General features: G+C 41.7%; 1 protein-coding gene across 2 annotated transcripts in view; it reads right to left on the bottom strand.

Moving 5' to 3' along the window:
* The window catches only part of FRMD3 (FERM domain containing 3), a 310077-nt gene that overhangs the window by 89464 nt on the left and 207658 nt on the right, over positions 1 to 12955 (bottom strand). For both annotated transcript variants that reach the window (XM_059141925.1, XM_059141924.1), the window contains exons 7-10: positions 7335 to 7422; positions 5499 to 5587; positions 2421 to 2484; positions 1080 to 1168 (exon numbers count right to left, since the gene is read on the bottom strand). In XM_059141925.1, the coding sequence (XP_058997908.1) occupies positions 1080 to 1168; positions 2421 to 2484; positions 5499 to 5587; positions 7335 to 7422 (330 nt within the window). The remainder of the gene's footprint in view (positions 1 to 1079; positions 1169 to 2420; positions 2485 to 5498; positions 5588 to 7334; positions 7423 to 12955) is intronic.

Genomic DNA, 12955 nt, shown 5'->3' with positions numbered 1-12955 from the left:
CCTTTGGCTCTCATCCCCGAATGCTGAAGCCTTCTTCCTACAAACACCTGTGAGTCTCTGCCAAAGCTTGCTTTCTTTGGTGGTAAGCACACAGTCACTCACACTCAGAGTAAGCCAGAGAGTATTAACTCTTCCCTCTGAAGTGGCCTTCAACCAAAATGAATGGGGAGTTGGTAGACAAATAGCCCAGGCCCTTTGCTGGTCAGTGGGAGAACTCTGGGGCAAGTTCTACAGCCTGACAGAGTTCCCCAGCAGAGTTTAGCACAGCTACCCTGATGAGTGACCTGATGGATAACACGCTCTATATTGCTTGCTGCCCCAACCTCCCTTCCCTACCCTGCTACTGATCTGTTCAGAAACCACATTCCGCTTCTTGCACTCAACTCTTCTCAAGGTCTGCTTCTGAGGGGGACACCCAACCAAAAACAGATTCTGTTATGTTGAATGAAAACAGCAATCCAAAATTTTAAAAACTTTAAAAAAAAAAAAAAACACATAAAAGGGGCGCCTGGGTAGCTCAGTGGGTTAAAGCCTCTGCCTTCAGCTCAGGTCATGAACCCAGGGTCCTGGGATGGAGCCTCGCATTGGGCTCTCTGCTCAGCAGGGAGCCTGCTTCCAATCTCTCTCTCTCTCTCTCTCTCTCTCTCTGCCTGCCTCGCCACCTACTTGTGATCTCTTTCCGTGTCAAATAAATAAATAAATAAATAAATCTTTTAAAAAATAGAAAGGAAGGAAGGAAGGAAGGAAGGAAGGAAGGAAGGAAGGAAGGAAGGAAGGAAGAAAGAAAGAAAGAAAGAAAGAAAGAAAGAAAGAAAGAAAGAAAGAAAGAAAGAAAGAAAGAAAGAAAATAGCAATGCCAAAAAAAAAAGGGGAGGGGGCACCCATTGCATTCTATGGGCATCACCCAACATGGAGCTCAGGCTTGGGTGGGAGTCGCCCTGCACAGTGCACTGAATTTAGCATTCCCTTAAATATAATGAAAAGAACTGAATTAAAAGGAATATGCAGCTATCTGCAAAACATGAGTGATTCCATGGATGCTTTTACAACCTATGATTAAATGAATAAAAGCTACATACTTATAAAAGGCCTGGTTCTCCACCCCACACTTCCAAAGATGTTTGCAGGCAGCTGGTGTCGAAGTATGGAAGGCCAACATGGCTTTTTTCTAATAAAAAAGATAAAACAAGAAAGGGCATGTGAAACAAGTTTATCTTCTTTAGGTATTTACCAATTTGCATCCCCCCACCTGATGAACAGATTAAAAGTAACTTGGGCATTACTAGGGTCTTTAAAGTGCTGTTGAAATGGTGCCCCACCCCCACTCACCACCATCACCCTTTACAGGCATCACGAATCTAGCTGGGCCCTGTTTCGAACAAAAAACAGCCTCACGATGCTTTTCAACCACCCAGGAATCACCCACCTCTCTATCAGACTTGGTTTCCTTGAAAAACTTATTTGCTGATGCTGAGTAACAGGTGCTTGACCTGAAAATTAGTCAAGAAAATCTGCAAACCTCCAGACCTAGCCTTGAACCTCAAAGCTTCTATGATGGCCTCCTCTCAGATGCATTCCCTAATGAACCCAACCTGCATCCACTAGTTTCTTTAAGACTCCCAGAATGTATAGACTCTAAATACATGAGAATTTATAAAATTCTCACAAGTAGTGATTGAATATCTAGCCCTGGAAGTATTCTTCGCTTGTTTCCTAAATTTATATTTTGGCAGATTAGGGGGTAGGAGCAGCTTCCATTTTCCTTTTTCATTTTTTAATTCAACTTCCAGTTAGTAAACACGCAGTATAATATTAGTTTCAAGAGAAGGTTCCATTTTCTATCCCAATATATTTTTTATATAGCAGTATATGGTCAAGCATTGCTCACCGACTTCATTTAAAAAAAAAAAATTATTTAGATTCAATTTAGTTAACATGGAGTACTATTAGTTTCAGGGGTAGAGTTTAGGGTTTCATCTGTTGCCTATACCACCCAGTGCTCCTTATATCACGTGCCTCCTTAATGCCCATCACCCAGTTGCCCCATCCCCCAGCAACCCTCAATTTGTTCCCTGTAGTTAAGAGTCTGTTATGGTTTGCCTCTCTGTTTTCATTTTATTTTATTTTTCCTTCCCTTCCCCATGTGCATCTTTTTTGTTTCCTAAGTTTTCCACATATGAGTGAAATCATATGGTATTTGTCTTTCTCTGCCAGACCCATTTCCTTGACTTAGTTCTCAAATGGGCAAGTCCACTATTTATCTCTAAAATGTTCAGCATACAGCTCCCATTATCATCATAAACTTTAAAGTCATGGTGTTCTGGGGGTACAATACTAAATGTACGTTTTACGCCTGCATCCCTCTCGTGCACGCACATGCACACACGCACACACTACAGGTTAGAAAAGCAGTCACTGACCTCCTTCTGGATGCCAATCACATAAAATGTCTTCCCTTCAAACTTCAATTTGCAGACATCTGGCCTAAGAAAAGAAAATCTTCTTGGGTGAGAAGAAAAAAAAAAGTGGCAACTAACCAAGGTATGGTTTCCCACAGGAATCTGGCTGACTCGCAAATACCAAGCTGACTGCAATGAAACAAGATATTATCTTATCATCAGTGAAGGCCTAATGAGCAGTGAAAAGTCCCCAAGTGAATTATACAGCAATTTTCTTCCCAAGATAGGATCTGGAGGTAGCTCAGAATTATTTCTTCCATTTTTTACAGTCAAGCTGCATCTTTCCTCCAAGGAGCTCTGGAGGTGTTGTGAACATTAAGGGCCAAAACAATATTAATTGGCCAGCCCACTTTGCGAGGTAGGAAGAATGTGGTTATTTCAGGTCTAGGTAATGAAACGATATGGATTCACATTATCTGTCTCCCTCTCCTTTTCACATCTATCTTCGAGAAACGCACACACTAGCCTGTAAAATTTTCATTTCTTCTCTCCCTGTTCATGAGAGAAGAGTTTCGTTAAATATTGAGATGCTCAAAATTGTGAGCTTGACACCACAGCTTGACATGTGGTAATTAAAGGAGGGACTTCGGGTTTCTATCTTAAGGAGCTGCTCAATTAAAATGTGCCTGAAATGGGGACCACAGGTCACCTCCTTGGTGAACAGATATGTGTAAAGAGAGGACACAATTCTATTTTTACTCCTTTGATCTAATTTCTAGGAGACTGATTTGTGTCCCTGTGTTTTTTCCTGCAGGAAAAAGAATAGCATGGCCACATTAAGCTGTTTGAACTTAGGAGAGGATTTGCACGAGTAACACAGCTCAGTGGATATTGGAAAACAAAAAACAAAACTAGGATTAATGTGGGAATAAAATTTGTTTTGGTAACATGTCCACAACTGTTCCAAATACACATGCCTAGGCAGACCGGAGAGGGGTGGGGATGACATCAGCATCCCACCAGGAACATCATGATGTAGAAACAGAAATAAATGGCCTGGGAATTGTCTATTTCAAGCCTTCATTGGGCCCAGAAAGAAACAGAAACCCAAGTGACATAGACTTGCAAATAATCTGTATTTGAGACACGTCAGATTCTCCCCTACTTCAGAGCTCAAGCAGTTCAGAAACCTAAGGGTCTCCCTTGCAAGCCTTCTATGGTCCTAGGGTAGGATGGGAGAAGTCCCCAAATTATCCATGCTTCCCAAAGTCAACAGGAATCCCTAGGGAGCTTATTCTGGAATGGCCTGAAGGGTGATTAATACCCTTCTTTCCAAGGTGCAGAAAACACAGGGAAGAACACTGGTCACCCCACCATGCTAGATGTCCACAAGATGTCAGAGTTCATAAATCCCACCACTCACAACATGGTTGCATTTGTATCTCCCCCAACTCCTTTCCTCCCTGTAAGGCAGCCAGATGTAATGGACTCCCATCTTACAATTGAGTACATGGAGACTCAGAAAAGTGAAGTGAAAAAGAGTTTTGAGAAAACTCATTGTAGAGAAAGAACAAGTGGGAGCAGAGGGGAGCACAAAGCATGAGCTGAACAAAAGGCAATGATAGAGAGGTCAAGAAAGAGATGATGAAATTGGGGAATCTCAGAAAAAAGAGTAGTTGTAAGAGTGGAGGACATTAGCTGGCTGATGCAAGCCCAACAGAGAAAATTTGAAAGGTGATGGGGTGGGGGGGAGCTGCCAAGAGGACAGTGCAAGAGTGGGCATGTTGATAAAGGGGTGCCGGAAATCCTGAAGCTAAGAGAACCACGAAACTGAGGTTCAGATAAATGCAAGAGCATCTCCAACCCACGACTGAAGGTGGATGCTCATTAGCCCATCAGGAAGGACTTCAGGCCACAGCGGGGAGCCCACCACCCAGTGAAACATGATGGGGTTGGGGGGCTGATAAACCTGTCAGGGGCCATCAGGGCAGAACCTGAATCAAGCTGAAGGTATGAACAAGACTAAGACTTTATAATATTCCATGTATGTTCAGCCTTCTCACTCTTTGCCCAAACCATCTTCTCCTTGAATGATGGACACCATGGGCCCTGCTGGTCACCTACTCTGCTCCATCCCCCCACTTCTGTATTGACATGACTCGCGGACTTTTTGCTTTCTCAAGGTGACATGTTCATGCAGATTATGTTCTTCCCAGCCACAAGAGGTGGGCCTTCATTTGACCAGCCCAGTCATGGAGTTCTCACTTTTCTCTGAGGGATTGGTTTTAAGTAGGTGGGTGTGGCCCAATCTTGTGGTATTAGATATACTGGAAGTCTCCTACAGGGCTTCTGTAGAACAAGTTCTCCTTGTTTTAATAGGAGACACATGGAAGGGGATGTTCTCCTTCAGGCTCTGGGTGTTGCTGTATGAAGATGGGATGAACAGAGCTGCTTGCATGGTCAACTTAGGACCATGAGACTGGGGACAAAAGCCACTACCCTGTGACAGAGAAGAAAATGGAAACCCAGGTCCTTCACAATGTTGTCAGGCAGTTAAGTTAAAGGGTCATGGAAATGCCCAACCTCTGGAACTTTTGCTGTGTGAAACAATCAGTCCTCTTATTTGGAAGCCACCGTGAGCAGTCACCCCTGTTACTTCGAGCCAAAAGCATCTTCACTGATATACTGGTAACATGGGATGTGTCTGCAACAAGGACTCAACAGAAGAGAATGGAGAGGAGGAAACAGGAGAAGAGCGTCCTGATTATTCAAGGCAACCTGTACCTTTTCCCTGCCCCTTCCTACTCCAGGTCACCTCTCTGGCCAGATCAGTAGCTGCTGATGAGGAAACACTGGACACCTTCTCTTTGGAGACAGAGACCCTGAGCCCAAGACACATCCCAGGTCTCCTGAGGTCTGGAGGAGGTTTAGGTTGGCTTTTATTTATAGATGAATAATCCTTTAATAATGAAGTACCACAGCAAAGAAATGAATACTAGACATTCTAATGGATATTTCCAAATAAAAAAGAATCAAAGGCTGGGAAAGAAAAGCAAGATTAAGAAAAGTGGTAAGCTGGTTTCCCAAAGAAGTCCTTACCATTTTATCAAATGGATCCGCTTATTTCCCTGGAATACCACAAAGCCTGCAGCAGTGAATCCTAAAAATGTTGTTGTACCCGTTGAATCCTGAAAAAATAAAAAGAGAGAGAGAGAAACAAAAACATTTGGATTGAGAAATATAAAATATATGATAAATGGTATTCCCATTCATCCTCTCCCTGGATTAATTTCAGGTTAATTTCATTGATCTTGGCAATAAACTGACTTTCTGAGATGGGACTTCCAAGGATAGTCCTTCTAAAATCTGGGGAAGGTCTGGGAATATGTAGCTGTTTCCTTGGAGGAAGAGACCTTCTCCAGGAACATCCTGGAAAAAGGAAGATTAGTTCCAAAGCTCTGTGTCTATTTCTAAGTGTATCCTGGGACCACCCATGTTCTCAGATCTATCCTGTAATGTGGGCAAACTGCTCAGTCATCATTAGTCCTAAAATCAAAGATGCTATGAAACTAAAGCCCTTATTTAACTTGATTAAATTCCACAAAAAATTCCTGGTAGTTTTAATGTAAAGACATGTCTAGAAATGCCTACTTTGCTTCTAGCCTCAACCGGAAAAACTAAGCATAGGTCAGTAAAAGCAAAGGAATGGCAGCAACAAAAATCAAATCTATCTCCAAGTAATAAATAAAACATAAAGGCTCAAAATTATAGATAAAATCTAATTCACTAAACTGGAATAAACTGGGTGCCTGGATGGCTCAGTGGGTTAATCCTCTGCCTTCAGCTCAGGTCACGATCTCAGGGTCCTGGGATCGAGTCCCTACTCAGGCTCTCTGCTTGGCAGGGAGCCTGTTTTCTCCTCTCTTTCTCTCTGCCTACCTCTCTGCCTACTTGTGATCTCTGTCAAATAAATAATCTTTAAAATGGAATCAAATGATTTATATCATTAAGGCAGAGGATTCTGGTAAATATGCTAAAATAACTGTGCCGATAAAAAGAAAAATGTCAATGTGAACAAGTACTATCAGCTCTTTGCTTCGGCTGCATGTTGGAATCATCTGGAGAGCCTGGTCTGCTCCACCACAGATCCTGATGTTATTGGGTAGCAGGACCAGGAAACCCCCCAGGTATGTCTAATCAACAGCTTGCACTAAGAGTACAAAACTCGCACTTTATCAAATACTATTACCTGATCCCACATGGGTAAAGAAATGTCCAGCAGGACTCAAGAACTTACCTTTAAGAGCCTGCCTGAGATAAATGCTTAGTTTAGAATTCTAGTTAGTGTCTGGTAGATGCACAGTTAGTTTAAAGCATAGAAAGAAGAAAACCATTTTCATAATACATTTCTGGAAAATGTGTGCATCATCTTGGGGGCTTGTTAAAAAAGCATATTCCCCAGCTGTATCCCCAGTAGCTCTGTGGACCCCAGGTGATTCTGATATGATACATGCTTGGAGAAATACCACCAAATAATATGAGCAAAGGAAACAAACCAAAAAAATTCCTAATGTCAAAATATAATTTAAAGTCTTTTTTTTTTTCTTCCTTTAATGTTGCCTTCTTGCAGACAAGGGTCTTGAGAATAAATCTGTTTGGACCCTGTAACTTCTAAGGGGTCGAACCATCCATTTGATGGATGAAAGAATCATGTATATTAACTTAAGAAAGTGACTACTACATAGCAATTAGCAAGCAGTTGGGAGGCTCACAACGGAGAAAATCAACCACCAGAACTTGTGATTACAGCCTACTGACTGTTGTCCCTTCCAGTTAGGGGCAATGGGCCAGCCTGTAGAAATATCCCACACGCTGATGAACTCTCTTGTGTGCAAAACAATTGTTGTATATCAGCCTGCTAGGAGGACCACTCACCTTGCATGGGTGGGGGTCCACCCCATAGGTTTCCAAAGTGTGAGCTTTCAGGAGTAAGTTAAATTCAGCAACTGGTGGGCTCTGACCTCTAGAATCACACAACAAAAGTTTAAGGTGTTAATACAGAAGATTATAGAAATCTAAAGTCCCCTGATTCAATAAAATGGGATATCCTACACTAAAAAATAAAAACAAAAACAAAACCCAGAGATCCCTATATAATAATAATCAGTAACACTGATCACCATGAGGAGCTCTTTGCTAAGGAATCAGAGCTCATGTTCCCTGGCTAATTGTTCCATAAAAAACCTATGTGTACTCTGAGGACTCCAGTGACCCGTACAGTTAATCAAGGTTATCAAGTTACCAATAAGTAAAGACTTGCAAATTCAATCTTAATTTGAAATAGAATTCAGCATCTGCTCTTTCCTACTCACTTCAAAAGATTATCCAGGGCAAAGAGCATTCCCTCTTGTTCAGGGTAGAATACGGGCAATCCTGTTATGCTACCCGCAAGCCTGAACAAAGCCATCTGCACAGGAAGGACGGTTAACCATTCCACTGGAAAGCTCTGGACTTTGAAAGGAAATCTCAGCCACTAATCCCAGCTCTGTCCTCCAGGGTGGTAAACAAGGTCTTGGCCGCCACGAGGGGGAAAGGCGCTGCAGTGCTGAGGGCCAAGAAACTTTCTGGGGCTAACTTTCAAAGCAGCATCGTGCAGTATTTCAAAGACTCCACTTTTGACTAAATCTCAAACGTATCTTAGAGAATCCAAACCATTCTCCAAGGATAAAGAGGTAACAATCAAGGAGAGTTTGCCAAAGAAAACAACAGGATTTTTTTAATTTCCAACATGTAGAATTATATTGTAGTATTAAATCTATTTCCACCCAACCGTCTGCCCATAGATGGATTCCCTCCTCTCCCCCTCAAGAGTCATCATGCTCTCAGTCAAAACAGTATTCCATCTTCCCTCTCCCCAAAGGCTTTTGAGACCTTCTCTTTCAACCAAGTGACTGAAATTTCACTAGAATAGGTCTGAGGCCCAAGTAAATGGATCTTGAAACCCCTAGGTCCGTCTTCCATGCCTTATAACCTTTGTTTCATTCTCTTTTTGTACTACATTCTTTTCTTTTCTTCAAGATTTTATTTCTTTGTGAGAAAGGGCACAAGCTGGGGGTTGGGGGTGGCAGGCAGAGGGAGAAGCAGGCTCCCTGCTGAGTAAGGAGCCTGACACGGGACTTGATCCCAGAACACTGGGATCATGACCTGAGCTGAAGGCAGACGCTTAACCGACTGAGTCACCCAGGCGTCCATTTTCTGAATTATTTCTTAGTTCGACTTTGTTAATTTATTCAGCTGCATGCATCTTGCTTTTCTTTCCATTTCTTAAGATTTTTTTTAAATACCAATTAAATATTTCACTTCCAACGTAATATCTATTTGGCTCTTGAAATAGCTGCCCGTTCCTATTTCACGCAATAAATTCTCTTGTTCCTCTGAGGAAATCCCACTTTGTTTCCTCTAAAGTCCCATCCCATTTGTTCTGTTTATGCTGCTTTCTTGGTGAGGGTCCTTTGGTTTGCTGAGTCAGAATCTCTCATTCACAGAACTGATGTTTCCTTAAGTGGCGGGTGATTCACGGATGGACATTATTCCATCTGACATTATCTGCTTAATGCAGTGGCCTCCAGAGGTTTGTAGGGAAGGAGTGGTGGTGGGGCATGCCATCTGAGAAATGTGTGTATTAGAAACTTGATTTTAAACTGAAGGCTGTAATTCTTCTGGGTGTTGCCCCCACACGGGGTACCTCCAGCTCAAGCCTGTTGTTGCTCACGAGGAACCAGAGAAAGAGGTCAAGGCTACCCAACTGAGCCAAGTGCAGCTGCCCACTCACCGTGATGGCCCCCTGTGCATCTGTCATCTGAAGCACCCAGAACCACTCCTACCCTACATATGTGTTCAACCTGGATGTGCTCCATCAGTTTCCCATCTTCCAGAAGACACTGTCGGACTTCTGGTCCAAAATGGTATTCTTTCCTAAATCCGCTTTCTAGTATTTTTTCCATGATCTAAAGGGCCTTGGAAAAGGAAGAAGAGGTAGCCATATGTGCTACCTTTTTCTTTTTTTAAAGAAGAGATCATTTTTAATCCAACCTTTACAGAACACATTTCTGAGGGATTAACTCACACACCAGCTTTAAGAAAATAAAGTCTTCTAAAGCCTTTCGGACTTTCCTCTTTCCTAGCCTTAGTGTTAGGCTGAAGTTTCACTGTGATATATATAAAGGCAACATCTTTATTTATTCATCTTGATCAGCACTCTATGGGTCCCTTCAATACAATTCCTATCTTTGTTTTTTTTTTTCAAGTCGCGCTCACTGTTAACGATATCTCTTCTTGATACCATAACAGTAAGTTAAGAGAAGTCATCAACTATATTGAAGGAAAAGGAGAAAGGGATTTTTTTTTAGTTTTCTCAATACATACAAGAATTTCTCCATAGCTCTCTTCAGTTCTAGGAGTTATATCTTACCTTTCACTGAAAGATAAATTATTAAATCCAAACATTGGGTGCTATTTCCCTGCCTGCCACATTCTCACTCACTCACCCAAACATTCATAGCACCCCAATGAGGGACAAAGCACAGAGCTGAGCTGTCCACATTTTACTAAGTAGGACCCCCACGCTGGTGACCCTCAAAGCAGACTTTAGCCTAATGATCCAGATAGGGGCCAAAGGGAACCAGGACCAGACTCAAAGCAGCCCAAAGCCATTGGCTCTGCTCCAGGCTAATCCTCCTGCTTGACATGAAAGGGCTCCCCTCTGGAGAGCTGGCCATTCCCCCCGGTGGTAATAGCATCAGCACCTTTGTATAATCCGCACAGTGTTTATTCTTAAAATCCCAGCTTGGTTTTAAAGCTCACCCCTCTTTTATATTCAGTCTGGGAACAAGTTAATCGTGAAAGGTTGTCATTTGGGAGTTCACATTGGAAAGCGACTAAGTTTTGTTTGCCTGGGTGGTCTGAGCACATTCCCATCTTTTGTAAATCCGACAGGCATCCAGTTCCTAATTGTTAACACTCAACCACAAATGGCAGCAGGCATGGGGTCACACAGCTCCAGAGAATGTGACATTGAACTCAAAGACATCTGTCTTCGAGACTTCTCATTCATTGAGACATCTTTGTTCATGGGGACATCTCATTCAGAGTGGGAAACGCTGAGCCCCAGTGCGGGAAAAGGTTTCAGTAACATGTACAATCAAGAAAAGGACTTCTATGTAGAATTTTTTTTAATCTCTATAAATTGACAAACAATACAATTTTTTAAATATACGACTCAGAAGAAAAATCAGCACAAGACATACATAGGCACTTCATAAGATATTCCAATAGTGTACAACCACGTGAAAATGCACTTAACTCTTTATCATCAGGAAAATGCAAATTAAAACTATGAGAAATCATTTCTACATCCATTTACATAGTCAAAATTTAAAACACAGTACCAAGAATTCAAGAGGATTTGTGGCAAAACCAGCTCTTATAATACTGGGGGAGTAGCAAGGCAGCAGAGCTATCTGGGAAACTGCCATTATCTATAAAAGTTCAACATGTTTACCCTATAATATGACGATTCCATTGGTAGAGTTCCATATGCAACAGAAACTTGTGCATGTGGCACTAAGAATATATAGAATTTTCATAGTAGTGCCATTGGTAGTAGCAAAAAATAGAAAGCCCAAATGTCTACCAACAGGAGAGGGATATACAATGGAATGCTATACAGCCATGAAATTGCGTGAGCTAAACCTACACACAAGATGGGAAACCATCACAAAAATAAAACTGAACAGAAGAGGAAGGATATAATTGAATACTCACTGAATGAATTCAGTTTATACGGTTTTCAAAAATGAGCAAAACACAACTAACGTGTTAGAAGTTAGAGATGTGATCACCTTTGGGGAGGAGGGAGAAGATAAATATTGAGAAGGGGCAGAAGAGAAGCTTCTGGGGTGTTACCGATTCTCTCTTATTTGGGCGGTTGATACCCCTATGCTTACTGTATAATAACACATTAGCTTTATGTTTTGTACACTTTTCTGAGTCTGTTATACTTCAATTGTTAAGAGCTTAACAGAAAAGAAAAAAGGTTATGAAGCCCTGGGGACCCTCATGAATTGTTGGTGTGAATTGGGGCAACCCCATCAGCAAACAAGCCATCACTTCCTAGAAAAGCTGACAGTCCATGGCCCTCCAAATTCCACTTAGGTTCATACTAGGCTAGGAACTCCTTTACCTACACTCCCATGAGAATTAGTCAAGAAGCCCAGAAATAACCCAAATGCCCATGAGCAGAATGGATACATAACATGTGACGTGTTCGCATCATAGAACATTCATGACACGGAAGCACAAATGAAGACCTACGGCCATATGCATCCGTGTGGAAAAGCCTCCAACGCCATGTTGATGGGAGCACGTGAAACGGAAGAATAGAGCAGGAATCCATTTAGATGACTGCCAAAGCCATGCAAAAACAAACAAGGCACTACTTAGTAATATGTATGAAGTATATTTACAAAAGCTGAATGAGAGAATAAATAACCCCAAATTCACAATAGTGCAGAGGAGGGAAGAGCGTGATGCGGGAGGGGCACACAGGAGACTTCCGAGCATCTGGTGATATTCTAATTCATAAGCAGAGTCAAGGGGTCATGGGCGTGTTTTCAACTATTCTTTAAATTGCATATGTTGTATATACTCATATATTTTATATTTGCATTATATATATGCATTATATAAACATTATATGTATACATAAAGCTAATACATTATTATAAAATATTGTATATATTTATTATATATTATTATATAAAATATTATATATTTTCAGTGATTAAAAGAGGAGCAATTCCTGCCTTTTTAATAAAAGAATTACTGGATAAAATACTGTACAGTCCAAAAACACTGCTGAACTAAACAGGACAGGTCAGGAACCTCATAGATATGCATGCAGGGCTCCTTGTTACTCAACTCTACTGTTCTGAGCAACATATAATCATTTTCATTGTCAAACAATGTATGTATTCTGTCACTTCATATTCATAAAGGAGAAATCCTTATCCTCCTTTTGTAGATGAGGATTCCAATACTCAAAGGAAAAGTAACTTGCTCAAAGTTACTCGGCTAGTAAGTGCAGTAATGAGGTTCAAATCCAAGTCTGCTTGGTTCCAAAGCACTACTCTGTGCCCACTCCACCATCACTACCCCCAAAATACTGTTAAGGGCCATGTGCCTGCCCTCTTACATGGCAGAGCATATCAAAATGACATGGCTGGGGATGCCTGGGTGGCTCAGTTGGTTAAGCAGCTGCCTTCAGCTCAGGCCATCACAGCATCATGGGATCGAGTCCCACATCAGGCTCCTTGCTCCGCAGGGAGCCTGCTTCTCCCTCTGACTCTGCCTGTGCTCGCTCTCGCTCGCTCTCTCTCTGACAAATAAATAAATAAAATCTTTTTAAAAAAATGACATGGCTTATCAGGTCTTAGAAAAAGCCTCTTTCAGCTTCTAAACATTGTATCTTATCAGTGATGAGGCAATCCACCCCAGGT

This window comes from Mustela lutreola, chromosome 12 (assembly GCF_030435805.1).
Source record: "Mustela lutreola isolate mMusLut2 chromosome 12, mMusLut2.pri, whole genome shotgun sequence".
NCBI lineage: Eukaryota > Metazoa > Chordata > Mammalia > Carnivora > Mustelidae > Mustela > Mustela lutreola.
The sequence above is the reverse complement of the archived record's forward strand: the minus strand, read 5'-3'. Positions and strand labels throughout refer to the sequence as shown.